General features: G+C 44.5%; 1 protein-coding gene across 2 annotated transcripts in view; it reads left to right on the plus strand.

Moving 5' to 3' along the window:
• TECPR1 (tectonin beta-propeller repeat containing 1) overlaps positions 1-27,218 on the plus strand; it is a 118,487-nt gene that overhangs the window by 18,398 nt on the left and 72,871 nt on the right. For both annotated transcript variants that reach the window (XM_040356795.1, XM_040356796.1), the window contains exons 3-7: positions 5,070-5,252; positions 19,265-19,387; positions 20,213-20,338; positions 21,856-22,030; positions 24,208-24,308. In XM_040356795.1, the coding sequence (XP_040212729.1) occupies positions 5,070-5,252; positions 19,265-19,387; positions 20,213-20,338; positions 21,856-22,030; positions 24,208-24,308 (708 nt within the window). The remainder of the gene's footprint in view (positions 1-5,069; positions 5,253-19,264; positions 19,388-20,212; positions 20,339-21,855; positions 22,031-24,207; positions 24,309-27,218) is intronic.

Here is a 27,218-nt window from a genome sequence, read left to right on the forward strand (position 1 = left end):
TGTATACACAAATCTGGCGGACAAAATTCCAAAGTACAAACTCGGATGCAATCCTTAAAGCGGAGGTTCACCCAAATAACATGTGTATATAAGATCATATTCTTTATACTTCCATCTGTACAGTATGCCCTTTTTTATTTTGGCCATACATACCTTATTATGGCTATTTTCCACCTGGTTTCCAGGTACTGACTCCCGTGGGAGTAGGCTTTTTTATGCAGAGGCGCAATGTCACCTGGGACTTCGCCCAGATGATTGACGTCCTTGAGAAAAAGTCCCCCCCCCCCCCGTGCCCGCCTATTGCGTAGGCGCGTCACGAGAGTCATGGAGTTTCCGAAGGTAACCGAACTGCGAGTCAGCTCTATACGGCGCCTGCGCAGTCAGCTCTACACAGCTCCTAGTCGGTGCGCAGGCGCCGTGTAGAACTGACTCGCAGTTCGGCTACTTTCGAAAACTTTGTGACTCTCGTGACGCGCCTACGCAATAGGCGGGCGCGGGGGGGAACTTTTTCTCAAGGACGTCAATCACCTGGGCAAAGTGCCAGGTGACATTGCACCTCTGCATAGAAACGCCTACTCCCGCGGGAGTCAATAGCCGGAAGCCGGGTGGAAAATAGCCATAATAAGGTATGTAGAGCCAAAAAAAAGGGCATACTATACATGGTTGAAGTATAAAGAATATGATCTTATATACACATGTTATTTGGGTGAACCTCCGCTTTAACATAACGCAACATTAGCAGAAGTTGCCCAAACGGTTGTGCTAAAGAGCTGAAAAAACGCGTAGTTTCCTGTTTGTTGGCCGAAAATTCTTTGCCGTTTGTATGCAAGGCAAGTTCCTGCCCAACGCCCTTCGGAACAAAAGTCCTACGCTTTTGTCCGCAGAAAATCCGATCGTGTGTTTGAGGCTTTAGAATGGCTTGCAATCATTGGCTACAAGCACTGATCAAATTCTGGTTTTCCAGCATGACCGTTAAACAAACCGCAGTACACACGGACCAAAAGTCGGCCCGTTCATACTACTTTTGTTCTGTGAACACCCTGCTTTAGATCAAGCCAGATTTATTTTAAAAGAGAGCACTTGTGAATTAGAGGTGTAAACATGCTTTGTGTTCCTTTTTCTCAATCCTTCGATGTAAAGCCTCTTGCTTTAGGGCCCATTCACACCTGAGTGTTTTGTAGCCTGAAGCCTGAAGCTACAAAACACTGGAGGGGGAAATTCCATTGGGCTAGATTCAGATAGCCCGCCGTAAGTTTGTGCGGGCGTAGCGTATCTCAGATACGCTACGCCGTCGTAACTTAGTGAGGCTGGGGCTGGATTCACAAAGAACCTGCGCCCTAAGTTACGGCGGAGTAGCGTAGATCTGCCGGCGTAAGCGCGCCAAATTCAAATTCTGAAGAGGTGGGCGTGTTTTATGTAAATAAAACATGACCCCACGTAAATGACGTCTCTAACAAACGACGCATGCGCCGTCCGTGAACGTATCCCAGTGCGCATGCTCCTAATCACGTCGCAAATAGTCAATGCCTTCAACGTGAACGTAATTTACGCAAAGCCCTATTCGCGAACGACTTACGCAAACGACGTAAACGACACAAAATTCGACGCTGTCCTGACGTCTATACTTAACATTGGTTACTCCTCATATAGCAGGAGTAACCTTATGCCGGAAAAAGCCTTACGTAAACGACGTAAAAAAATCAGCCGGGCGCACGTACGTTTCTGAATCGGCGTATCTAGCTCATTTGCATATTCTACGCCGAAATCAACGGAAGCGCCAAATAGCGGCCAGCGTAAATATGCACCCTAAGATACGACGGCGTAGGAGACTTGCCCGCCCGTATCTTAGCCTAATTTAAGCGTATCTGGTTTCCAGAATACGCTTACATTTACGACGCGTAGATTCAGAGTTACGACGGCGTATCTACTGATACGCCGGCGTAACTCTCTGTGAATCTAGCCCATAATTCTCAATGGAGATGGTTCACATCTCCACTCCAAAATGCCTGAAGCTCAAACAAGTTCTGGACCCTTTTTTGTGGCTCGAATCGGGCTGATTTGGGCGTTTTGAACGTTTGTATTCCCATAGAAACTAATGGAAACGCTCGATTCAAACGTCTAGCGCGACAACTAGCGTTTCTACGGGCGTTTTGTCACTTTAATCTGTTCTGTGAAATAGAATATTCACCCAGGAAGAAAATAAAAAAAATCTACAAACATAGCAACAAATGATGAAAGAGATGAGCATTTTTCCTATTGGCTAAAATAAAAAAACGCCAAAGTTCAAAAACGTCGGACAACGCTGTATGCAAACGTGCGAATATGCGCGTCAAAACGCCGGGAAAAAAAACGATCAAAAACGCTACGCTCAGGTGTGAATGGGGCCTTAGAGCAATTTATAACACAGCCCCTTTGCTAGCTTGCTCTGTGTGCCGAGTGTGTCAGATGGTACTTTTTCCCATGGAACCTTTTGTCCTACAGGCAGAACATGAGGAGCAGTCAGTAGAAGGTTCACATTCAACCGTATCTAAATTCAAAACTTTTTATTTTTTTTTATTTTTTTAGCTGTGGATAGAGTAATGAGGGGATAGAACCCCTGACAGTCTGTATTGCTGACTGTGGTAGTGAAATGTACTCTTTGTGTCTGTTCTGGGGCTAAAAATTAGCTTGCATCACATCGCATCCCTTCCCTTATGCTGCTGCTGGGAAGAAGCTGGATGCATTGCTTGAAAGCAGGAGAGGTACAAGGGCCACATGTAATGGCCTGGAGGGCTGGATTCAGCCTGCAGGCCTTGGGCCAGATTCAGAAAGGAGATACGACGGTGTATCTCCGGATACGCCGTCGTATCTCTGAGTGTGCGTGGTCGTAACTATGCGACTGATTCAGAGAATCAGTTACGCATAGACTTCCCTAAGGCCGCGTACACACGGTCGGACATGTCCGCGGAAACTGGTCCACGGACCAGTTTCAGCGGACATGTTCGACCGTGTGTACGGCCTAGCGGACAGGTTTCCAGCGGACAAAAGTTTCTTAGCAAGCTAAGAAACTTGTCCGCTGGAAACATGTCCGTCGGACATGTCCGATGGTTAGTACACCTAATCGGACATGTCCGCTGGTTATGACGTGTAACCAGCGTCCCGAAATCCCGCGCATGCATCAAATTGATTCAACGCATGCGTGGAAGCATTGCACTTCCGTGTTTGAGAATGTCGGTGTCTTCTAAGTCACCGCGTTCTCTGTCCGCGGGGATTTTGGTCTGATGGTGTGTACACACATCAGACCAAAAGCTCCCAGGAGACATGTCCGTTTTCATCGGACATGTCTCCTCGTGTGTACGGGGCCTAAGATCCGACCGGCGTAAGTGTCTTACATTGTCGTATCTTAGGCTGCATATTTACGCTAGTCGCTAGGTGGCGCTTCCGTATAGTTACGCGATGAATATGTTAATTAGGTAGATATGCCGATTCAGAAACGTACGTCCGGCCGGCGCATCTTTTTACGTCGTTTACGTTAGGTTTTTCCGGCGTAAAGTTACCCCTGCTATATGAGGCGTAGCCAATGTTAAGTATGGACATCGTTCCCGCATCGAGTTTTGAAAATTTTGCGTAAGTTGTTCGCGAATAGGGCTGTATGTAAGTTCCGTTCACGTCTAAAGCAATGACGACTTGCAGCGTAATTTCGAGCATGCGCACTGGGATCTTTTCACGAACGGCGCATGCGCCGTTCGTAAAATACGTCAAATACGTGGGGTCACAGTGAATTTACATAAAACACGCCAACATCATCCCCATTTGAATTAGGCGGGCTTACGCCGACACACATACGTTACGCCGCCATAACTAAGGGCGTAAGTTCTTTCTGCATACGGAACTTGCGCCCTAAGTTACGGCGGCGTACCGTATTTGAGATACGTTGCGCCACGCGGACAGATACTGCAATGTATCTGAATCCGGCCCTTTGTGTTTGACACCGGTGATCTAAATGGTTTGTTAATTTTTCCCTCAGGCCTCCGTGCTGGTTGCAGGGGCTTGGAGGGGTCACATATCTAAGGTATTTTTCTAGGCTACTTTTGTAAGTATCCTGGCTGTGGGACCTTCCCTCCATAACCTTCTTGTTTTTTCCCCAAGGTTTCTTCTCTGGCAGGGGAGAAGCAGCTATCCCCGTGGGCGCCAAGGCTCTAGTGGAGCCCTCCCTTACTCACATTTGGTCAAGCTCCATGTTCTTGGTTGCTGGCTGAGCTCCTGATTGATATAGATGGATCATGGCCACTGGGTGGCTTCCCCCAATTTTTTGGAGGGAAAACTGCATGGCTGGAGCAAACAAATGGGAGGGGCGCATGTCTGCTGAGGCAGATGAGCTTTTGTGCATAGGCCAGGACAGAATGCAGCCTGCTATGCTGCAGGTCCCCCTGAATGGATAGCAATATGGGGGTTTGTGAGTATACCCTGGTGCCATTATCTGCTAACAGGTGGGGGTTGGAGCAGTAGGCAGGATTTTTCGTTCTCCTCTGAATGTCCTATGAACCTGGGGGGGGGGGCCTGATCCTCTATCTGGACAGTACTGATTGACCCTGTGCTGATCACATGGACCCTCCCAAGATACAGCAATACGCACCAAACTGAGCATGTGCAGAATGACTCCAAAGGCTCTGTCTTATCAGGAGGTGGATTAGGGAAAGTGGAAGAAAGGGAGGATCAGAGAAGACAGGATCAAACAGCCTTTTTACACAAAGCAGAGGATTAACCCCTTTGGTTCCACAGTGAGTATGCCAAGCATGCTTTACTGCATATACAGACTGATTTTACTCTTGCGGGTTTAGTAACACTTTAACCCCTTGAACCCTGCAAAAGTGCCCTGCATTGCAACGTGGCGGAGTATAATTCCTGCCAATGCATGTGTACATTCTTGGCCACTGCCTTTGCAACTAAAGGTGGAGCTGTGGGGGGGGGGGGGGGGGGGGGTGCATAAAAAACAGCTCAACCCATGGGGCTTTACCGCTTATCCACCACTAGTGTGAACAAGTCCTAACAGTAATCGATTAACCATGTTTTTTTCTATATGCTTGCAGCGCTGGAATCCAGTGGATGGATTCTGTGAAAAGCTTCTTCCCAGCGATCGCTGGCAGTGGAGTGATGTCACTGGTCTGAAACATCAACAACTGGAAAGCTTCCAGCTCCCCTCACCACACTGGGAATGGGAGTCCGACTGGTATGTGGATGAGAATATTGGAGGGGAAACAACAGAGAAAGGGGTAAGTGTCAATTATATGTGCACATGTTTAATTATAGAACTCTACCCAAAACTGTGTTTTATTTTTGTATTTTTTACCAAATATTAGGGAATTATTCCTCATTTCAATGTAGTGGGTGGAACAATGCAAATCTTTTCCTTTATGCTCGTGGCTAACTGTACACCCAGATATGATTGTGTCTAACACGGACTAATATTATAGAGCCATAGACATAAGAACCATAAGTTATGGTGAAAGGGGACCATGGGTACTTAGGAGCCCTCCAGTGAGTAGAGCCTTCGTGGAATAGAAGTAGTGGACATAATGGTATGCCTTATTTCAGGATAGCTGGTGGAGCCAGTGCATATTAATCCATGACACCCTATGGCTAAGTGTACATTGAGAACACCAAGGCCCGGAATTCACATACAGCGGCGCATATTTATGCCGCCGTAGCATATCTCCTTTACGCTACGCCGACACAGCGCAGAGAGGCAAGCACTGGATTCACAAAGCCAGTGCTGCCAAAACTGCGCTGGGTTTCCAAGGCGTAAGCCAGCGTATGTGGAAGTGGGAGTGAGCCATGCAAATGAGGCGTGACCCCATGCAAATGATGGGCCGAGCGCCAGACAGATACGATTCGCCAACTGCGCATGTGCCGTCCCGTGGACGCATCCCAATGTGCATGCTCGCAATCATGTCGGAACTACTCCCTAAGATACGCCGGATCACTGCCTACGGCGTGAACGTAACCTACGCCTAGTCATATTCACATCCTACGTAAACGACGTAAAATACGTTGGCTTGTGTTCCCTTTGCATGGATGCTGCTGAGTTACACCTCCTTTATGGGGCATAACTTTGCGCTGGACGTATGACTTTACGCGCGCTGCGTCGGGCGGACGTACGTTCGTGAATCGGCGTATCTCCCTCATTTGCATATGTGAATAGAAAATCAATGGGAGCGCCAAATACGACCAGCGTAAATATGCGCCCACTCTACGCCGGCGTAGGCAAGTTACGTCGGTCGGATGAAGCCTATTTTCAGGCGTATCTTAGTTTCTGAGTCAGGCGCACAGATAAGACGGCGCATATTTGCACTTACGCGGCGTATCTCGAGATACGACGGCGCAAGTGCTTTGTGAATCCAGGCCCTAGTATATAGCACAGTTATAGCTTAATATTATAGAACCACGTATTCCACGCTGCATACAGCCATTGTAGCTTTGTTGCCCATCATTACTGCAGTGTATGTAAACAATGAGTCTTGTTTACTAAGGAATTTGAGAATGTTTACACCATATATTCTGTGAAGATTTACTCCAACTCATGTAAAGAAAAAAAACCCTGGTTACATATTGTAATCTGCACATGATTGAATAATTGAAGTGAATTCATCCCAAAGGTGTTCAATTTGGTTAACGTCAGTACTCTGTGCAGGCCAGTCACATTCCTCCACCCCAAACTCGCTCATCCATGTTTTTATGGACCTTGCTTTGTGCATTGGTCCAAATAATTTGGTGGAGGGGGAATTATGGTGTGGGGTTGTTTTTCAGGGGTTATAGGCTTGGCCCCTTAGGCCGCGTACACACGGACGGACAATCCGATGAAAACGGTCCGCTGCCGGATTTTGGTCTGATGTGTGTACACACCATCAGACCAAAATCCCAGCGGACAGCGAACGCGGTGACGTGGTCGCGACGATAACGCGGCGACGTGCACGACCCTGGAAGGTCAATGCTTCCACGCATGTGTCGAATCACTTCAACGCATGCGAGGGCTTTCGGCCGAGCGGACATGTCCGGTGAGTCGTACAGACGACCGAACATGTCCGACGGACAGGCTTCCAGCGGACATGTTTCATAGCATGCTATGAAACATTTGTCAGCTGGAAACCTGTCCGCTAGGCCGGGAATCCGGTCCGGTCGGCCGTACAGGCGACCGAACATGTCCGCAGAAACTGGTCCGTGGACCAGTTTCAGCAGACATGTTCGGTCGTGTGTACGAGGCCTCAGTTGCAGTGAAGGGAACTATTAAAGGGGTTGTAAAGGTACAATTTTTTTTCCCCCTAAATGGCTTCCTTTACCTTGGTGCAGTCCTCCTTCACTTACCTCATCCTTCCATTTTGCTTTTAAATGTCCTTATTTCTTCTGAGAAATCCTCACCTCCTGTTCTTCTGTCTGTAACTCCACACAGTAATGCAAGGCTTTCTCTCTGGTGTGGAGTGTCATGCTCGCCCCCTCCCTTTTGGACTACAGGAGAGTCAGGACACCCACTAACACACAGCTCCTTTCTCTATCTGCAACGTAGAGATCGTCCTGACTCTCCTGTTGTCCAAGGGAGGGGGCGAGCACGACACTCCACACCAGGGAGAAAGCCTTGCATTACTGTGTGGAGTTACAGACAGAAGAACAGGAAGTGAGGATTTCTCAGAAGAAATAAGGACATTTAAAAGCAAAATCAAAGGATGACGTAAGTGAAGGAGGACTTTTTTTTACGTTTTTTTACGTTTTTTTTTTTACGTTCTACAACCCCTTTAAGGCATCAGCATACCAAGACATTTTGGACAATTTCATGCTCCCAACTTTAGGGATGGACAGCCTTCCCAGAAGAGTTGAAGCTGTTATTGCTGCAAAGGGTGGGCCAACACAATATTGAACCCTACAGACTAAAGGCCCATACACATGATCGGATTTTCTGACAACAATGGTCCGACGGATGTGTTTTATCGGACAATCCGACCGTCTGTATGCTTTATCGGACAATTGTTATCAGAATTTCCAACAACAAATGTTGGCTGTACATGCGCTCAAATTTTTCGACAACAAATGTGTTCCGTCGGATTATCCGATCGTGTGAACACAAGTCCATTGGACTAAAATCCAAAGTACAAACACGCATGCTCTGAACCAATGCTAACCATAATACATTAGCAGAATGTGCCCAAAGGGTGGCGCTAAATAGCAGAAAGACCACGTTGTTTTGTGAATGTTGGCTGAAAAAAATTCTGCCGTCTTTATGCAGAACAAGTTCACGGACAACGCCCTTCGGACAAAAATCCACGGATTTGTCTGATGGAAGTCCTTTCGTGTGTATGAGGCTTAAGAGTGGGATTCCATTAAAGTTCATGTGGGTGTAAAGGCAGGCATCACAGTACTAGTCACAATATAGTGTATACTGTAGCTCTAACACAACTCAAAAAAACTTCAATAGTACAAATTCTTATACACAGCGTATGATTGAAATGGACACTGTCCCCAGTACACATGAGAAGACTGTAAAATGATATACGGTAGTCCATTCAGTGTGCTGAAACAAGACGGCTTCCGCAAATAGTGAAAACTCTAATTTCATTATTAAATCGATCCCATGTTGTCATCTAGGGTTTAAGTGTCCTCACCTCCATATTTCACACTGATGTCAACTTTTGGGTTGGCACTCACCCTTTGTTATGGACCTTTTAGTGCAAATTAACATGGGTGAAGAACAGTTAGGCCCGGATTCACAAAGCACTTACGCCGACGTATAACAAGTTACGCCGACGTAAGTGCAAATGTGTGCCGTCGTATCTGTGCGCCAGACCCACAAACTAATATACGCCTAAAAATAGGCTTCACCCCGCCAACGTAACTTGCCTACGCTGGCGTAGGATGGGCGCACATTTAGGCTGGACGCATGGTGGCGCTCCCATTGATTAGCTATTCAAATACGGCGATTCACGAACGTACGTGCGCCCGGCGCAGGCTACACGAGGTGCGCGTAAGTTGTACGTCCGGCGTAAATTTATGCCCCATAAAGGAGGTGCAACCCAGCAGCAGACATGCAAAGGTCTGCACCAGGGAACACAAGCTGCCGTATTTTACGTTGGACGTGTGTCTGGCTGGGCGTAGGTTACGTTCACGCCGTACACAGTGATCTGGCATAGTTTAGGCAGTTGTTCCGACGTGGTTGTGAGCATTCGCAGGGGGATGCGTCCACGTCTCGGCGCATGCGCAGTTCGTGATACGTATCTGTCTGGCACTAGGCCCATCATTTGCATAGGGTCACGCCTCATTTGCATGGCTCAAGCCCACTTCCTCCTACGCCAGCTTATGCCTTCGAAACCCAGCGCAGCGTTGGGAGCACTGGCTTGGTGAATTCCATGCTTGCCTCTCTGCGCTGCGTTGGCGTAGTGTACATTGTTTGCGCTACGGCAACGTAATGTGCGCCCGCTCTCTGTGAATCTGGGCCTTGATGTTTTTGTGCTAGCACCACGCTGCGTGCAGGAAGACCATATACAGTAAGTGAATTGATAAGCATCGGCTGTACGGACTTACACAGTTTAGTGTGACAGATACTAATAGGTACCCAGTAATAGGCGCACAGTTCCCAATGCAGAGTCTCTGTGTCTCGGTCCATGCCCCCGTCCCTGTGTACTTGTCAAACACTGATGTGTGGGTGAGTCCGTACATCTAATGCTTATCAATTTATTTCTATGTGCTGCCTGCATGCAGCTTGGTGCAAGTATAAAAAAATAATGGCTTTTCACACTGGGGCTGTACCCATGTGACCGACCCTTTAATTAAATATAAATTCACAAGCACTTCAATTAGCTCCTCTAGAATCATCATCTGATCTCTGAATATTTCTCCCTCGGTTATACATAAACCGTGTGCATAGCATAACTACATTGGTAATAATATTTTTACAAAGATTAAAAGAACATTACCGTACTTACATACTCTTGTGCACAAAATATTAGAGTTTAATGAAATTCCTAAAAGACATGTATCCCTTCCTGTATGCCTTCTTTGCTGAGCTGATGCAATTTTCATACAAACTTACACCTTATTTACACAATACAAATCAAAGTCTTAGTTTAAGGCTGGGTTCACACTTATGCGACTACAGACATTGCATGTAGTTTGGCTGAAATCTCATCGCATTCGCGCCAAAATGGTGCAGGACCCTTTTTTTGGTCCGCACTGGAATCGGATCACATGGGTGTAAACACCTATGCGATTCCTGCACCATTTGACAGTTCGCACTCCAATCTGTGAACCGATCTGGGGGTGTCATTAATTTTACATTGACACCGGCAGTGGTTCACAGATGTCGGTGTGAACCGCCGGCGAATGACATGCAATGCCGAAACCTGCGCTGGTTCTGCATCGCATATATGTGAACTGGGACTAAACCTTTTGGTGGTATTGTATCTTGCCTGTGGATCCACGAAAACCTCTGTCTATTTGAGCATTAAACCCTTGTACACACTGGTGTGATTTGACAGTTCCAAATCGCATGACGTGTCGCACCCCATTGTTGGCAATGGAACCGCTCAAATTGCTGCGCAGGAAGTAGCGCAGGAACCTTTTTCAAAGTCCCTGCGACATGCGTATGTCGCAGGGACTTTGAAAAAGGTTCCTGCGCTACTTTTTCCTCCGATTTCAGTGCAAATTGCATAGACTTCTGTTAAACGCAATGAAATTGGAGGTGCAGATCGCACTGGTTTGTGGCACCAGTGTGAACCAGAGCTTATTGTCTGTCACCCCTCCTCTCTGGTGAGGGCTACATAATCTGAGTGTGAATATTCTATAGGATAAAATATCTGGCCTCTGGTTATTTGAATTTCTTATATAATATCTGTAGTGTGTGTGATGTGCTCTTTCACTTTTTCAGTGGTTTTGCCTACATACAGTAAATATGATTATTAATTACGTAATCGGTCTGACAAGTCTAGTATCCAATAATGATAATCTGATATCCTTTTATGGATGATTGAATGACTTTCCTTTCATCGTATTCATACAATCAATGCAATTCAAATGGGAAATATATGCCATGTTTTCTCTCTGGCTTTTTTGTGAAATGATCGGCTCTGATGACTGTAAAGGTACACATTGAAACTAGTTTGTAATTTATGTCAGGTTTTTTTTTTTTTTATTATGACCTGCTCTGAAAAAGGATGTTAATATGACACAAACGTAATTCATATTTATATTACTTCTGTATTCCTATCTAATCTTTCTTCTTCCTTCCCTTTTTTTTTTTTTTAGCTTATTTTTTCCCCTAACCACAGTTTCTGAGTAACTCTTAGGCCGCGTACACACGGTCGGTCCATCCGATGAGAACGGTCCTAAGGACCGTTTTTTCATCGGGTAACCGATGAAGCAGACTGATGGTCTGATGTGCCTACACACCATCGGTTAAAAAAACGATTGAGTCCAACGCGGTGACGTAAAACACAACGACGTGCAGAGAAAAATGAAGTTCAATGCTTCCAAGCATGCGTCGACTTGATTCTGAGCATACGCGGGTTTTGAACCGATGCTTTTGCTTACTAACCATCGGTTTTGACCGATCAGTTAGGCGTCCATCGGTTCAATTTTAAAGCAAGTTCTCTTTTTTTGGACCGAAGGACAACTGACCATTGGGGCCCACACATGATCGGTTTGGACCGATGAAGCTGAACTTCAGTTCGTTTTCATCGGTTTTGTCCGATCGTGTGTACAGGGCCTAAGCTAACAGTTTGTGTTCCGCTTCTCTAAGATGTGATTATCGCTAACTATTTGTTTCACTTGTTTTGACCTGGCACCTAGGTATAGGTGTGAATACACCTAAAAATTTTAAAACTCCTAAAATGCAGTAATTAGTTCTGATATGTTGGTTTAGTGAATATATTGCACTCTATATCCATTTCATTACAACAGTATCAGCATTATAGTTTCCCTCGAAGGGCTAGTTAAAGCGGAAGTAAACCCATCCATAAAACTATTTAATTTCCGGCACGTGCCGGAAATGTAACACTCCAATTGGTTGCACTCTCAACCAAACTGGCTGGTGTCTAAACTGATCACATGTGCAGCATCATGGCAGTTGTAGATTAAACAGAGGCCAAGATGGCAGCTTCCTTGGCTGAAAACGATAGGGGGGTTTACTTACACTTTAAGTCTGTAAGACTAGATGTCCAGAGCACCCCACCCCCCTTGCATCAGATGTCAAGAGCCCTCCCACCATCAGAAGTCAAGAGCCTCCCACCCTACATGACCGTGCACCCCCCCCCCCCCCTTGCCTTTTGCTGTTGCCAGGAAGAAGCTAGGACAGAGCTGGGAAGCAGAAAGTGCAGGGTCTGGAGGAGGTCCAGAGGAGGGCTGGCATAAGCTGCCAGAGACTGTTGAATGCTGAGACTAAGGTAGGGGGGATGAGCGGGTGCGGAGACTTCCCAGAGAGGCTCAGGATATGTAGGAGGAGTTCTGTTCTCGCTGCTGCCGACTGCTGAGACAGGAGACAGAAACCAGCCGCTCCTTGGCTGCATGGAGAAGCACAGGATCTAGAGGAAGAGTTTGGTCCTCCTCTTTTGCTGCCCACTGCAAGATGGTGGTAGAGATGAGGGGGGGTGCCACAGCTGCAAGAGAGGTGCAATAGGTCAGATTTGGCCCTTGGGATTGTGTTTGACACATGTGCTCCATATGTGCTCCATATTATCTTTCTTGATTCTAAATGCTGGTATTCAAAAAATAAAACAGATTTATAGGTTGCAATTTGATTAAACCGCAAACTGGGGTACGCTGTATATAACATGCATCACATTCCTATAGGTCTGCGTGTTTCCTCACCATATAGCGAACATTTTGTCTATCATAAAATAATAGTACTAACAAAGACAGTTCTGGGCTGTCAGAATTTTCGGAACCTAATGCCCCGTACACACGCTTGGGATTTCCGACGGGAAAAAGTCAGTCGGGAATCCCAACGTGAAAAAAGAGAGCCAGGTCTCGTTTTTTTTTTGTTTTTTTTGCCGGCGGTTTTTGCCAGTTTTCCAGTCGGAAAAACTGCCATGGAGCTTACACACGACCAGGATTCCCGGCCAAAACCTCTCATCGCAGTTTTCCCGTCGGAAAATCCCGGCCGTGTGTTCGGGGCATCAGTCATTTTCATTAAAGCATTTGTTTATTGCGTGCCAACTGCAAGCTCATCGTTCCTCATCTGAGCACCATAACATTTTAATCGTTGAATATAAAAAATTCATCAGAAGTGTAACTTTAGATGGAGGAAATCGTTCGGAACCTTCTAGCGGTAATTTATAAGGCTGTAGGCCCAATCTGTGACCAGGCTTGCAGTGTCCCAAGTATCAACTGTGGATTCGGGAGGAATTACCAAATCTTTTATTTTTGCCCAAAAATCCGAAGTGTACCTGTCTAAGTTTTTATCTAAAGGGGAACAAAGTAAACCCACACTTGATAGCATGGACTTCCCTGTGGTAGAAATGGGAACTAATGTAGTCCAGCTGTAAGTTTGAGTATTGAATTTACTGTTCAGTCTGAGGTTTTGCCTGACCTCAAATTTCAAACCCGTAGCATTTGCCTCGAGCCCATGTTAGCTGCAAGCCTGCATCTCCTTCCCCATCCTACATAACAAAGGGTGCTAAATGTGAGATCCTGAGTGATGCTGAGTATCCCATTTCTTGTATCTTTCGAGAAGACACTCCCGCAAACTGCCAGAGTGTTCGCTTGTGAGATTTGGTATACTAGGCACTGTGGGTGGAATGGGAGAAGCACAATTTTATGTAAGAAGAGAACCTTGCTTTTAAGTGTTAAGCCGTGTACACACGACCATTTTTCATGTCATGGAAAAAACTAATGGGTAGATTCAGGTAAGGGCGCGCTAATTTGCGGCGGCGTAGCCTAGCGTGTTTACACTACGCCGCCCTAAGTAAGAGAGGCAAGTACATTATTCTCAAGGCACTTGCCTCCTTACTTAGGGCGGCGTAGTGTAAACGCGGCTGGCGTAAGGGCGCTTAATTCAAATTGGTTGGAGGGGGGCGTGTTTAATGGAAATGAGGCTTGACCTCACGTTTTTGAAGTTTTTTTGTCACTGCGCATGCGCCGGGCGACTACATTTCCCAGTGCACATTGCGGCTAAGTACGCCGTACGGACCTATTGATTTCGACGTGGACGTAAACGACGTAACTCCCGATTCGCGGACGACTTACACAAACGACGTAAAAAATTCGAACCTCGCGGCGGGAACGGCGGCCATACTTTAACATTCTTATTCCACCTCATAGATGGAATAACTTTAGGCCGCCTAAGGCCTTACGGAAACGGCGTAAATCGACTGCGGCGGCCGGGCGTACGTTCGTGAATTGACGTAGAAACTCATTTACATATTCTACGCCGGCCGCAATGGAAGCGCCACCTAGCGGCCATCCGAAAAATTGCAATTTAAGATAGGACGGCGCAAGCCGTCCTATCTTAGATATGTTTAAGCGTATCTCTGTTTGAGCATACGCTTAAACATAGGTCGGCGTAGATTCTGAGTTAGGTCGACTTATCTACTGATAAGTCGGCCTAACTCTACCTGAATCTACCTATAAGTTTTTCTCGATGTCATTCCTCTCAAGCCTGTGCAGTGTCATATTCTGCTCCCTATCGCAGAATGCTGCGGAAGTCACGTGGCGGCCAACTGCGCATGCGCAATGCGTTCCATCGGCAAATGCGATGCGTTCCTGGGGATTTACGACACTACCGTTCAGTGAACCATCACAATTTGTCACCGAAGTGACGAGGAACCATACACAGAGCGGCGGGGGGGGGGGGGGGGCGGGAGAGAAAGAGACAAACAAACAGATGTAACGAGAACCATACACAGAGCGGGGGGAGAGAGAGAGAGACATACAGATGTAATGAGAACCATACTGTATCTGCATGTCTCATTATCTCTCCCCCTGCTCCGTGTATTGTTCTCATTATATCTGCATGTCTCTTTTTTTTCCCGCCCCCCCCGCTCTTTGTATGGTTCTCATTACATCTGTATGTCTTTCTCTCCGCCCCCCCCCCCCCCCCCCCCGCTCTGTGTATGCTTCCTCATCACTTCCGTCACAAATTGTGATGGGTTCACTGAACGGTAGTGTCGTGAATCCCCTGGAACGCATCGCATTTGGCGTTGGAACGCATTGCGCATGTGCAGTTTGACGCCACGTGACTTAGGCTGCATTCTGCGATAGGGAGCAAACGGTGACACTACACCTGCCTTGCATACACACGATCGTGATAAAAAATGCTTGAGCAAAGCGCGGTGACGTACAACACCGTACGACGGCACTATAAAGGGGAAGTTCCATTCGAATAGCAAATTTCCCATCTTGTAACTTGCTTCTGAGCATGCTCGTTTTTTTTCCTGACGTTAAAGCGTACACACGACCATTTTTCACGATGAGAAAAATGACGACATGAAAACGACGAGAAAAAATAGAGCATGCTCTAAATTTTTAATGCCCATTTTTCTCGTCGAGAAAAATTCTCTGGAGCCTACACACAATCGTTTTTAACGACCAATTTAAAAAATTGAATTTATTCTCGTCATCAAAAACGGTCATGTGTACGCGGCATTAGGGCCACTTGCAGTGAACATTCCTGGGACTCTTATGCCACGTACTCACGATCGGATTTTGTGACAACAAATATGTGATGGCAGGGTTTTGTCGGAAAATCTGACTGTTTTGTAAACTCCATCGGACAATTCTTGTTGGAATTTCCAACAACAAATGTGGGATAGCATGCTTTACAACTGTCCGACAACAAATGTGTCTTGTCGGAATAAAATCCAAAGTACAAATACGCATGCTCCGAACCAATGCTAACCATAGCAATACATTAGCAGAAGTTGCCCAAAGGGTGGCGCTAAAGAATTATTAAAAAACGTGTAGTTTCGTGTATGTTGGCTGAAAAAGTTTTGCCGTCTGTATGCATACCAATTTCACGGCCAACGCCTTTTGCACAAAATTCCACGCATTTGTCTGATGGAAATATGATCGTGCGTACAAGGCTTTTGAATGTATCAGGGGGTCATGTCACCAGGTATCAGAAAAGTTGAGATTTTTGCTTGCTGTAGAAGTTTTTCTTTCTTCTTCTTTTTTTTTTTTTTTTTTTTTTTTTACAACGTGTAAGAGGAAATCTTTAAAATGATCTGTCAGCCTAAAATCTCATGTTGCATTGGTTATTGTATGGGAGCCTGGGTCATGTATAAACAGTCCTGATGGGTTCTATTGAAAATACTTGCCTTCCTAGGTCAGAAGGTAGCTGAAAAGATCATTAGGTCTATTGGTGAACCCCTTTTCATTATTACCCTGAAGAAAAGTTCCTTTTTACACCTTCAGTCAAACCGTTTGGCTGTAAGCAGGCACATTAGAAGATAGGTTCCAAAAATACACCCTTTTGCTGTTGAAAGTTTCTTTTTTCTGAAATAGACCTTCAGCTTCCCGTATGTCTGTTTTCCTGTGGTCATCTGAGAATGTCTCATCAGTAATCCACCAATGACCTCCAGTCCAAAGAGAAAATAATAACTGTGGTTTTAGATGTCCATGGAAGAGCTTTATGCAAGTAAGAGTGACTCGTAGGAAGTCCCAAATATACTAGAAAAGCTCACCTTTGAACATACAGTGCCTTGAAAAAGTATTCATACCCCTTGAAATTTTCCACATTTTGTCATGTTACAACCAAAAACATGAATGTATTTTATTGGGATTTTATGTGATGGATCAACACAAAGTGGCACATAATTGTGAAATTGAATTGGAAAATGATAAAGGGTTAATTTGTTTTACAAATGACTATCTGAAAAGTGTGACGTGCATTTGTATTCAGCCCCCTTTACCCTGATACCCCCAACTAAAATCTAGTGGAACCAATTGCCTTCAGAAATCGCCTAATTAGTAAATAGAGTCCACCTGTGCGTCATTTTAATCTCAGTATAAATACAGCTGTTTTGTGAAGCCCTCAGAGGTTTGTTAGAGAACCTTAGTGAAGAAACGGCACCATGAAAGACAAGGAACACACCAGAAAGGTCAGGAATAAAGTTGAGGAGAAGGTCAAAGCAGGGTTAGGTTATAAAAAAAATTCCCAAGTTTTGAACATCTCACAGAGCACTGTACAATCCATCATCTGAAAATGGAAAGTGTCTGCCACAACTGCAAAACTACCATGGCCATCCATCTAAACTGACAGGCTGGGCAAGGAGAGCATTCATCTAAGAAGTCCTGTTTGCAGTTTGCGAGACGCCATGTGGGGAACACAGAAAACTACACATGGAAGAAGGTGCTCTGATCAAATGAGACCAAAATGTAACTTTTTGGCCTAAAAGCAAAACGCTGCGTGTGGCGAAAAACTAATACTGCACGTCACCCTAAACACACCATCCACACTATTAAACATGGTGGTGGCAGCATCATGTTGTGGGGATTCTTTTCTTCAGCAGGGACAGGAAGGCTGGTCAGAGTTGATGGGAAGATGGATGGAGCCAAATACAGGGCAATCTTAGAAGAAAACCTGTTAGAGTCTGCAAAAGACTTGAGACCGGGGCGGAGGTTCACCTTCCAGCAGGACAACGACCCTAAACATACAGCCAGAGCTACAATGGAATGGGTTAGATCAAAGCATAATAATGTGTAAGAATGGCCCAGTCGCTTGGTCAATAGTTACTCTCCTCTGCTCTATCCAAAATGAAAAATAAATTTTTGCCTAAAGTTCTACTTTAAAGCAGACCTTGCGGTAATTTGCATGTTCCACATATACTATCCTATTGGTAGCTTTGTCTGTGCACAGATCCAGCACTGGATCCCATGTTCAAGCTTGGGAGAACAGAGGGAACCAGAAGCAAAGCCAGAGCTGGTCCTGTTGTGTTTCACGAAAATGACAGCAACAGTGGAATTGTTATTATAGCAAGAAATTGGAACTCCAGGTTTTATTTTTTACCAAATAGTAAACATGAAACTTTACTGATTGCTATTATTTTCAAATTTACAGTTGTATTGAATTACCTCTGTGTCTTGCCTGTTGCCATATGATTTCACCAATGGGGTTGATTTGTGTAGAGCAGAGCTGCCCAACCAGTGGCCCGGGGAGCCCTCTGACCTCCTGCTCTGGGATGGAATAGAATAGAATACTGTTATTAACCACTTAAGCCCCAGACCTTTAGGCAGCTAAATGACCAGGCCAGGTTTTACGATTCGGCACTGTGTCGCTTTAACAGACAATTGCGCGGTCGTGCAACGTGGCTCCCAAACAAAATTGGCGTCTTTTTTTCCCCACAAATAGAGCTTTCTTTTGGTGGTATTTGATCACCTCTGCGGTTTTTATTTTTTGCGCTATAAACAAAAATAGAGCGACAATTTTGAAAAAAATTCAATATTTTTTACTTTTTGCTATAATAAATATCCCCCAAAAACATATATACATTTTTTTTCCTCAATTTAGGCCGATACGTATTCTTCTACCTATTTTTGGTAAAAAAAAATCGCAATAAGTGTTTATCGATTGGTTTGCGCAAAATTTATAGCGTTTACAAAATAGGGGATAGTTTTATTGCATTTTTATTAATTTTTTTTTACTACTAATGGCGGCGATCAGCGGTTTTTTTCCTGACTGCGACATTATGGCTGACACTTCGGACAATTTTGACACATTTTTGGGACCATTGTCATTTTCACAGCAAAAAATGCATTTAAATTGCATTGTTTATTGTGAAAATGGCAGTTGCAGTTACAGGGGGCGCTGTAGGAGTTAGGGTTCACCTAGTGTGTGTTTACAACTGTAGGGGGGTGTGGCTGTAGGTCTGACGTCATCGATCGTGTCTCCCTATAAAAGAGATGACACGATCGATGCAGCCGCCACAGTGAAGCATGGGGAAGCCGTGTTTACATACGGTTCTTCAGCTCCGGGGAGCGATCGCGAGGGGGCGGCTAGAAACGAATAGCCGCGCCCTCGTCCCGGATCGCTTTCAAACTGATCCGCAAGTGCAGAGCAGTTCACCTGAGGATTACCTGCACCGAGACATAGGCCCCTTTCACACAGTCAGTCCGACCCAATTGGACCCTCCATTCACCTCAAAGGAGTAGCAGATGTAAATGGACTTGCTGCCATGCACCCACACCGCTCACGACCGGTTACCAAGTTGCTTAGGTGGCCCTTGCTCTTCAAAAGGTTGGTCACCCCTGATGTAGAGGGACCTTGTTTGGCAATTTCTGATCATAGTGTTCATGTTATCCTGTGTTATAGGGCTGGACTTATGCTATAGATTTCCCAGCAACTTATACAAAGGACAAAAAATGGAATTCTTGTGTACGTCGCAGGCGGTGGATCCGATACAGAAGATACAAGTCTAGAAATACATGGGCTAAGGTAAATGTTTTATATAAAACGAACATCAGTACTAGAATTATTATACAGGATTTATATAGCTCTGACAGTTTAAGCAGCGCATTACAACTTGAGGGTAGACAGCACAAATACAATACACTTTAATACAGTGGGAATCGGAGGGCCCTGCCCCTTAGAGCTTACAATCTAAGATGCAAAGCTGTGATGCATACTGGGGTGGATTTACTAAAGGCAAATACAACTGTGCACTTGCAATCTACAGGTACAGTTGCACTTATTTTCCTTGGTAAATGTAAATATGGTGAAGCTTTACTTTGTTAGGAATACCCAATCGGGTGCAAAGAATATTTTTAATAAAAACTGCATTTTTACTTGCACATGATTGAATGATGGAAATCGGCAAAGCTTTACCACATTTACTGCAACTGCACAGTCTATTTGCCTTTAGTAAATTCCCCTATTGTGTAATATGTCTAAAATGTAAATCAATCCTGCATCCCATGAACTTACAGTATGCACAGACTAGAAAAAGTTTGTTATTTTCACTAGTTCACTACATTTATATGGTGTCAGCATATTACATATTTTCTTTCTAGATTATATAGAGGTCTTTACATCAATTCTTGCTTCCAGCCTTTTGTCCAAAGTACTACAGTCATACATTCATACAGTCCTACAGACACACATGCACACATTAAGGCCAGTTAACCTATGAGTTGTGGGATGCAACCAAAATGACCAAAAATAACCCAGTAGAAACATAGAGGAACAAACAAACTCCATGCAGATAATTTCTCTGGTGTTTCCATGGGCTGCAGCTCACTCTGCCTTTATAATGTGTTTCAGATTCCCTCCCACATGGATAACAAGCAGCTACCTGACCCTTTAAACGACATATCAGTGGGAGGATGGGAGATCACAGATGAACCTATTGGACGATTGTCTGTCTGGACAGTTTCTTTGCAAGGAAAGGTAAGTGCTGAACTCTTGGGCAATCTCATATATTATAATGGGGAACCATTCAGTGACTTAGAACAAGTATACAGATTGGGAAAGTCAAGGAAAACAAACTTGTACCAGGTCGATGATGCAAAGTCTTGAAGCAAAAGGGTTAGAATTTTCAGCAGGAGAAGGTTTAGCAATGGCAGCCTGCTTGTTTCTTGCATGATTCTGTCACTAAAATAAAATCTCGAAAATAAGGTTAGCCTGTGAAGAAAAGACCTGCAGATCTCTCTTTTGAAGAGCTAAGGATTTCTAAAGAATCTAAAGAACTGTTGACGCTTCTGGTAGTGTTGAATATCTGGTCTTCCTTTGTGGTTGGTGGTCTTCGTGTGTGCTCTTTGATCTGCCAAGTCTTATGCCACTCCAGAACACAGCCATGTTGTAGGGACTGGCAGGTCAAACCACTGTGCTTAGTGGCAGACCAAACATCCCACACACTTCCTACACACCTAGTGTTGGATGTCAAAGAGTCTTCTGCAGTGGTTGGTTCCTAAAGCAAATAAGTGATGCAGGGAGTGGGACATCTATGCATTAAGGCCCGGATTCAGAAAGAATTTACGTTGGAGTATCTATTGATACGCCGGCGCATCCTAGAATTTACGCGGCGTATCTTCTTTCTGTATTCAGAAAGCAAGATACGCCGAAATTTGGCTAAGATACGACTGACGTAAGTCTCTTACGCCGTTGTATCTTAGTTGCATATTTACGCTGGCCGCTAGGTGGCGCTTCCATAGATTTACGCATAGAATATGTAAATTAGGTAGATACGCTGATTCAGAAACGTACGTGCGCCTGGCGCATTTTTTTACATTGTTTACGTAAGGCTTTTTCCAGCGTAAAGTTACCCCTGCTATATGAGGCGTAGCCAATGTTGGGTAAGGACGTCGGGCCAGCGTAGAATTTTGCGTCGTTTGCGTAAGTCGTCCGTGAATGGGGCTGGGCGTAAGTTACGTTCACATCGAAACCAATGAGGCTTTGCGGCGTAATTTGGAGCATGTGCACTGGGATACTTCCACGGACGGCGCATGCGCCGTTAGTAAAAAACGTCATTTGCGTGGGGTCACCATTCATTAGCATACAACACGCCCACTGCCTGGATAATTTGTATTACGCGGGCTTACGCCGGACCACATATGCTACGCCGCCGTAACTTAGGGCGCAGGTTATTTCTAAATACAGAACCTGCCTCACTAAGTTACGGCGGCGTAGCGTATCTGAGATACGCTACGCCCGCACAAAGTTACGCCGGGCTTTCTGAATCCGGGCCTAAGTCTTTTCTTTACAGGCATGGCCTAAAAGTAGTCTTTTTATTTGAAAAGAAAAATTTGGGCTGATTCATTTGAAGAAATAATTCTCGGCTGATCAACTTAAAATTGTACTTAGTTTCAAACTAAATTACGAGCTGTGTGATCAATGGTCATATTGAAGACTTTTAGTGTGAAAATAAAATCTCAATATCGTGCCAGTAAAACTTATTTTGTGTTTAGCTTTGGTTCAGGGAAAATGTTTGCCATGACAATCCTGAGGGCTCCTCTTGGCTGGATATAGAAACTCCCAGTGAAGTTATTCAGATCAGTTGTGGGCCGTATGACCTCTTGTGGGCTGCTCTTTGGGAAGGCCAAGCAATTGTGAGAGAAGGTATCAGCAGGAACTGCCCTAAAGGTAATTCTATATAGCTTCATTTAAAAGCAGGCATATATGGAGATCTCCTAGAACTTTAACACCAGTGTTGAACATCCATTCAAAATTATATAATGTTTCACTTAAGAGTTAAGCCTCGTACACACGATAGGATATCTGATGGAATCTAATCCGATGGATTTTTTCGTCGGATACCCGATGAAGCTGACTATTATCAGTCTTGCCTACACACCATCAATCAAAAATCCGACCGTGCCAAAACGCGGTGATGGAAAACACTACGACGTGCTGAAAAAAACGAAGTTCAATGCTTCCGAGCATGCGTCGACTTGATTCTGAGCATGCATGGATTTTTGACCGATGGACACAGACAATTTTTTTCTATCGTTTTTTTTATCCATAGGAAGAATTTAAAACATGTTCTATTTTTTTTTCACCGATGGAAAACAAACCGATGGGGCCCACACATGATCGGTTTGTCCAATGAAACCGGTCCATCGGTCTGTTTTCATCGGACAAACCGATCGTGCGTACAGGGCTTAAGTCTTCCCACACGTTGTGAGTGGAGGCAATTTCCACATCGATGATAAAGGCTCCTTTACCTCTTACAGAAAGTCCAAACTGTGGGAGCACTGAAACTGGAAGCGGAACTTCAGGGCAACCTTTTTGTAGTTTTGGGTAGAGTGGGGAAGAGTTCAGAACAGATTTTTTTATTACCATGCCTCCTGGGTAGGGAGATTTTTCCTTTCTGTTTGATCATAGGGTAAGGGACTTCATGTTTCACATATATAAAACCTTTGCTTTAAAAGAAAAGTATCTTAACCACTTAAGACCCGGACCTTTATGCAGGTAAAGGACCTGGCCAATTTTTGCGATTCGGGAATGCGTTGCTTTAACTGACGATTGCGCGATGTGGCTCCCAAACAAAATTGGTGTCCTCTTTTTTCCCACAAATAGAGCTTTCTTTTGGTGGTATTTGATCACCTCTGCGGTTTTTATTTTGTGCGCTATAAACAAAAATAGAGCGACAATTTTGAAAAAAAATCAATATTTTTTGCTGTAATAAATATCCCCAAAAAAGATATAATTTTTTTTTTTGTTTTTGTTTTTTATCAGTTTAGGCCAATACGTATTCTTCTACCTATTTTTAGTAAAAAAAGACGCAATAAGCGTTTATCGATTGGTTTGCGCAAAATTTATAGCGTTTACAAAATAGGAGATAGTTTTATTGCTTCTTTATCAATATTTTTTTTTTTACTACTAATGGCGGCGATCAGCTATTTTTTTTTTTTTCGTGACCGCGACATTATGGCGGACACATCGGACAATTTTGACACATTTTTGTCGGGACCATTGTCCTTTTCACAGCAAAAAATGCTATAAAAATGCATTGTTTACTGTGAAAATGACAATTGCAGTTTGGGAGTTAACCACTAGGGGGAGCTGAAGGGGTTAAGTGTGACCTCATATGTGTTTCTAACTGTAGGGGGGCGGGGCTGGACGCGTGACGTCATTGATCGTGTTTCCCTATATCAGGGAACACACGATCAATGACAGCGCGACAACGAAGAACAGGGAAGGTGTGTTTACACACTCCTCTCCTCGTTCTTCAGCTCCGGAGGACTGATCGCGGGATACCGGCGGCTTTGCTTTGGCCTGAATCCTGCTCGTTTTGCTAGACAACGCTCGCAAACCGAGTTAGGATTTTTTCAAATACGGTGCTCGTATTGCGAAACGCTCGTTAACCACATTACTCGCAATCCGAGGTTCCACTGTATTTCCTTTTAACTTCTATAATTTAGCATGACATAATGGAGGGGGGGGATTTGACTGCATATAAGCTTTTCCTTCATAGAGCAAACAATATAGAAGTATTAATTTCTTATATCTGCTAATCTATGTCATTTAAACCCACTCTTTCGGTTTTGCCCAGAAATGGTCTTTACATTTATTTTTACGATTTTCCACTATATCAGAGTTCTCTAATACTTTATGCATGATCACATACAGAAAAAGCCTATTATGAATCAAGTTGGTAATCTCAATTTAGATCAAACATTGCTGGAAGTCACACAAAATGGTCCTAAAAGTGTCCAATGTATCCTCTTCCTGTAAATTGAGGGAAAGGGACAGTGCAGCAGTTCTCCCTGTGTGCAGGATATGTGCATTTTTCTCTGAAAATCTCTTTGTAATGGTAGGTAATTCCTGGACTATTGTGGAAGCTCCAACACCTGGAGATGGGATCATGCACGTGTCTGTTGGTGTGAACGTGGTATGGGCCGTGACAAAAGAACGAAAAGTAAGGCTACACGCTTTATTGCCATACATTTGAGATGGTTTTTGAGGGACAGATCTAAAAGTGAACCTGCCTTATCACTTCGTACACCTTGTACAGAGTTGCAACAAGTCAACGTTCAATGGAAAATGCCTAGTGGTTGGAAGTTTAGTAACTGTTTAAAATGGACATTGATAGTGTGGTTTCTTTAGGCTTTTTTTCATGATGTAATTGAATTCTACTTAATTGATGGCCAGCATGCTCTTAAATATAGGTTTGCAATGAATTGTGCTAGATTTCAAAGACCGCGCTACCTTAAAATGGAGTTCCACCCTAAAAATTAACTTTCTATTAACAGCTTGCCTTTACTGTAAAAAAATTTATAAAATAAATACAATTTTTACTCGCTTCTATCTGGCTGTTACTAGGCAGAATTCTTAATCTGCCTTGTTCCTGGTTCTGGGTGATTCAACTTCCTGTCCTAAGACCCCATTGCCTCCTGGGAAATGATGACACTCATTTCCCAGGAGTCTCTGGGCATTACTGTGCCTAAAAATCGCCCAGCATGCACCTCTCCCTGAAAACCAGGAAGAAAAGGGAACTGGGCTTCACATGCCCACACATATGATGGGTACGGCCATAACATGAGCTGGAGGATATAAGGCAAGTGTTTGTAATGATTTCTGGAACGATTGGGGAGCTATTAATATGTTTTAGGGACTATTTAATGTGATTAATTTTAGCTTGCAAAAAAAATAAAAAGTTATGCCCGGAACCCCGCTTTAAGGCTTCATGCACACAGGATGGTTATTTAACCACTTAAGGACCTTCTCCTGCACATTTACGTTGGCAGAATGGCACGGCTGGGCACAGGCACGTACCTGTACGCCCCCTTTAAGTGCCCAGCCATGGGTCGCGGGTGCGCGCCCACGACCGGGTCCGAAGCTCCGTGATCGCGCCCGCGGGACATGATCGCCGCCGGTGTCCCGCGATCAGTCACAGGAGCTGAAGAACGAGGAGAGGTGTGTGTAAACACACCTTCCCTGTTCTTCAGAGTGGCACTGTCACTGATCTTCTGTTCCATGATATAGGGAAAGGCGATCAGTGACGTCACACATCCAGCCCCACCCCCCTACAGTTAGAAACACATAACCCCTACAACCCCCCCCTAGTGGTTAACTCCTAAACTGCAATTGTTATTTTCACAGTAAACAATGCATTTTTATAGCACTTTTTGCTGTGAAAATGACAATGGTCCCAAAAATGTGTAAAAATTGTCTGATGGGTCCGCCATAATGCCGCAGTCATGAAAAAAATCGCTGATCGCCGCCATTAGTAGTAAAAAAAAAAAATATTAATAAAAATGCCATAAAAATATCCCCTATTTTGTAAACGCTATAAATTTTGCGCAAACCAATCGATAAACTCTTATTGCTTTTTTTTTTTTTTAACAAAAATAAGTAGAAGAATACGTATCGGCCTAAACTGAGAAAAAAAAATTATATATTTTTGGGGGGTATTTATTATAGCAAAAAGTAAAAAATATTGTTTTCTTGTGCCCATCAGAGTGCCCCTTAATATAAAATGTGCCCATCAGCGTGACCCTTATTTTATATTAAGCGGCACGCTGATGGGCACATTTTATGTTAAGGGGGACTCTGATGGGGACATCTGATGTAAGGAGGCAGTCTGACGGGAATGCCTATTGCAAATGAGCGCTGTGATGGGGACACCTGATGTAAAGAAGCACTGTGATGGGGAAAAATGGGGACTTGAGATTCGGACCTTGGCCCAAAGAAAATTTTAGTAACCGGACCTCCTTGAATTTGAATTCAAGATTCCTGGCCTAAATGAATAATTTATTCTGGCCATTAAAATGAATTAATGCTCAAACTCTAAATGCATCTAGCAGCTTTTAGTAGCGCCAAGCTTTAATTCTGCCCAAACTCTGCTGCTCCTGGATGCACCGTTTTTTTTTTTTTTTTATGCCTCTAAACTCTCCTGCAGCTAAACGCTGCTAAAAGCTTATGTGTGCATGGACATACAGGCTAACACGTAGGGGAGTTTAGAGGCAGGAAAAAAAAATTGACAGATGCCCCTAGGAGCAGCTGTAAAAAATATGCAGTGTGCATGAGGCCTTATGAACACAGGATGTCAGAATTGTCATAAAGTGCAAAATGTTGTTACTTTATGATGGATTTTAGCATAACAGTACATCTGTACAGAAAGTATAGCTCAGAAGTTTAAGGGACTAAAGCAGTGGTTCTCAACCTGGGGGTCGGGACCCCCTCGGGGGTCAAATGATGATTTACCAGGGGGTCACCAAATCCTGGGCTGTTCCTGAAGCCCGTATAACTCTCCCAGCATTTTTGGAGCCACCCAGCAGGGCTATCCCTGGAGCATGTGGCCACCCATCTGGGCTGTTCCTGGAGCCCGCAGCTGCCCACTCAGCCTCTTCGCAGGCGCCCATTCAGTTTATGGCATGGCTGGGGGGCAAGACTAGAGGTCAGCTGACTGGTGAGAAATGTGAAGTGGGAGGGGCTGGAGGAGACCCTGTCTCCTGATTTCGGCATAGGTGTCACTGCTACGAGACGCCACAGAGCCGGAGACACAGTGAAGCCGGAGACATTGAGTGACACTACCTGCGATTATAGTTGCCATTACAAGGAGCGCTAAATGTCTGTGGGTTAGGGGCGTAAATTACTTGTCTTGCCTTGGGTGCTAACAACCCTCGCTACGAAAATAATTTTACTGTTAGGGGTCCCCACAACTTGTGAAATTTTATTAAGGGGTCACGGCCCTAGAAGGTTGAGAACCACTGGACTAAAGGAATTAAAAGCGCCTACCGAAACAATGGACCGCATATTACAGCCTTCTTAAAACAGATCTTTGGAGGAAATTTTTGATTCTATTAGTCCCTCCTCACCAGAGGCT

The sequence above is a fragment of the Rana temporaria genome, chromosome 6, assembly GCF_905171775.1.
Source record: "Rana temporaria chromosome 6, aRanTem1.1, whole genome shotgun sequence".
In the NCBI taxonomy this organism is placed as follows: Eukaryota; Metazoa; Chordata; class Amphibia; order Anura; family Ranidae; genus Rana; species Rana temporaria.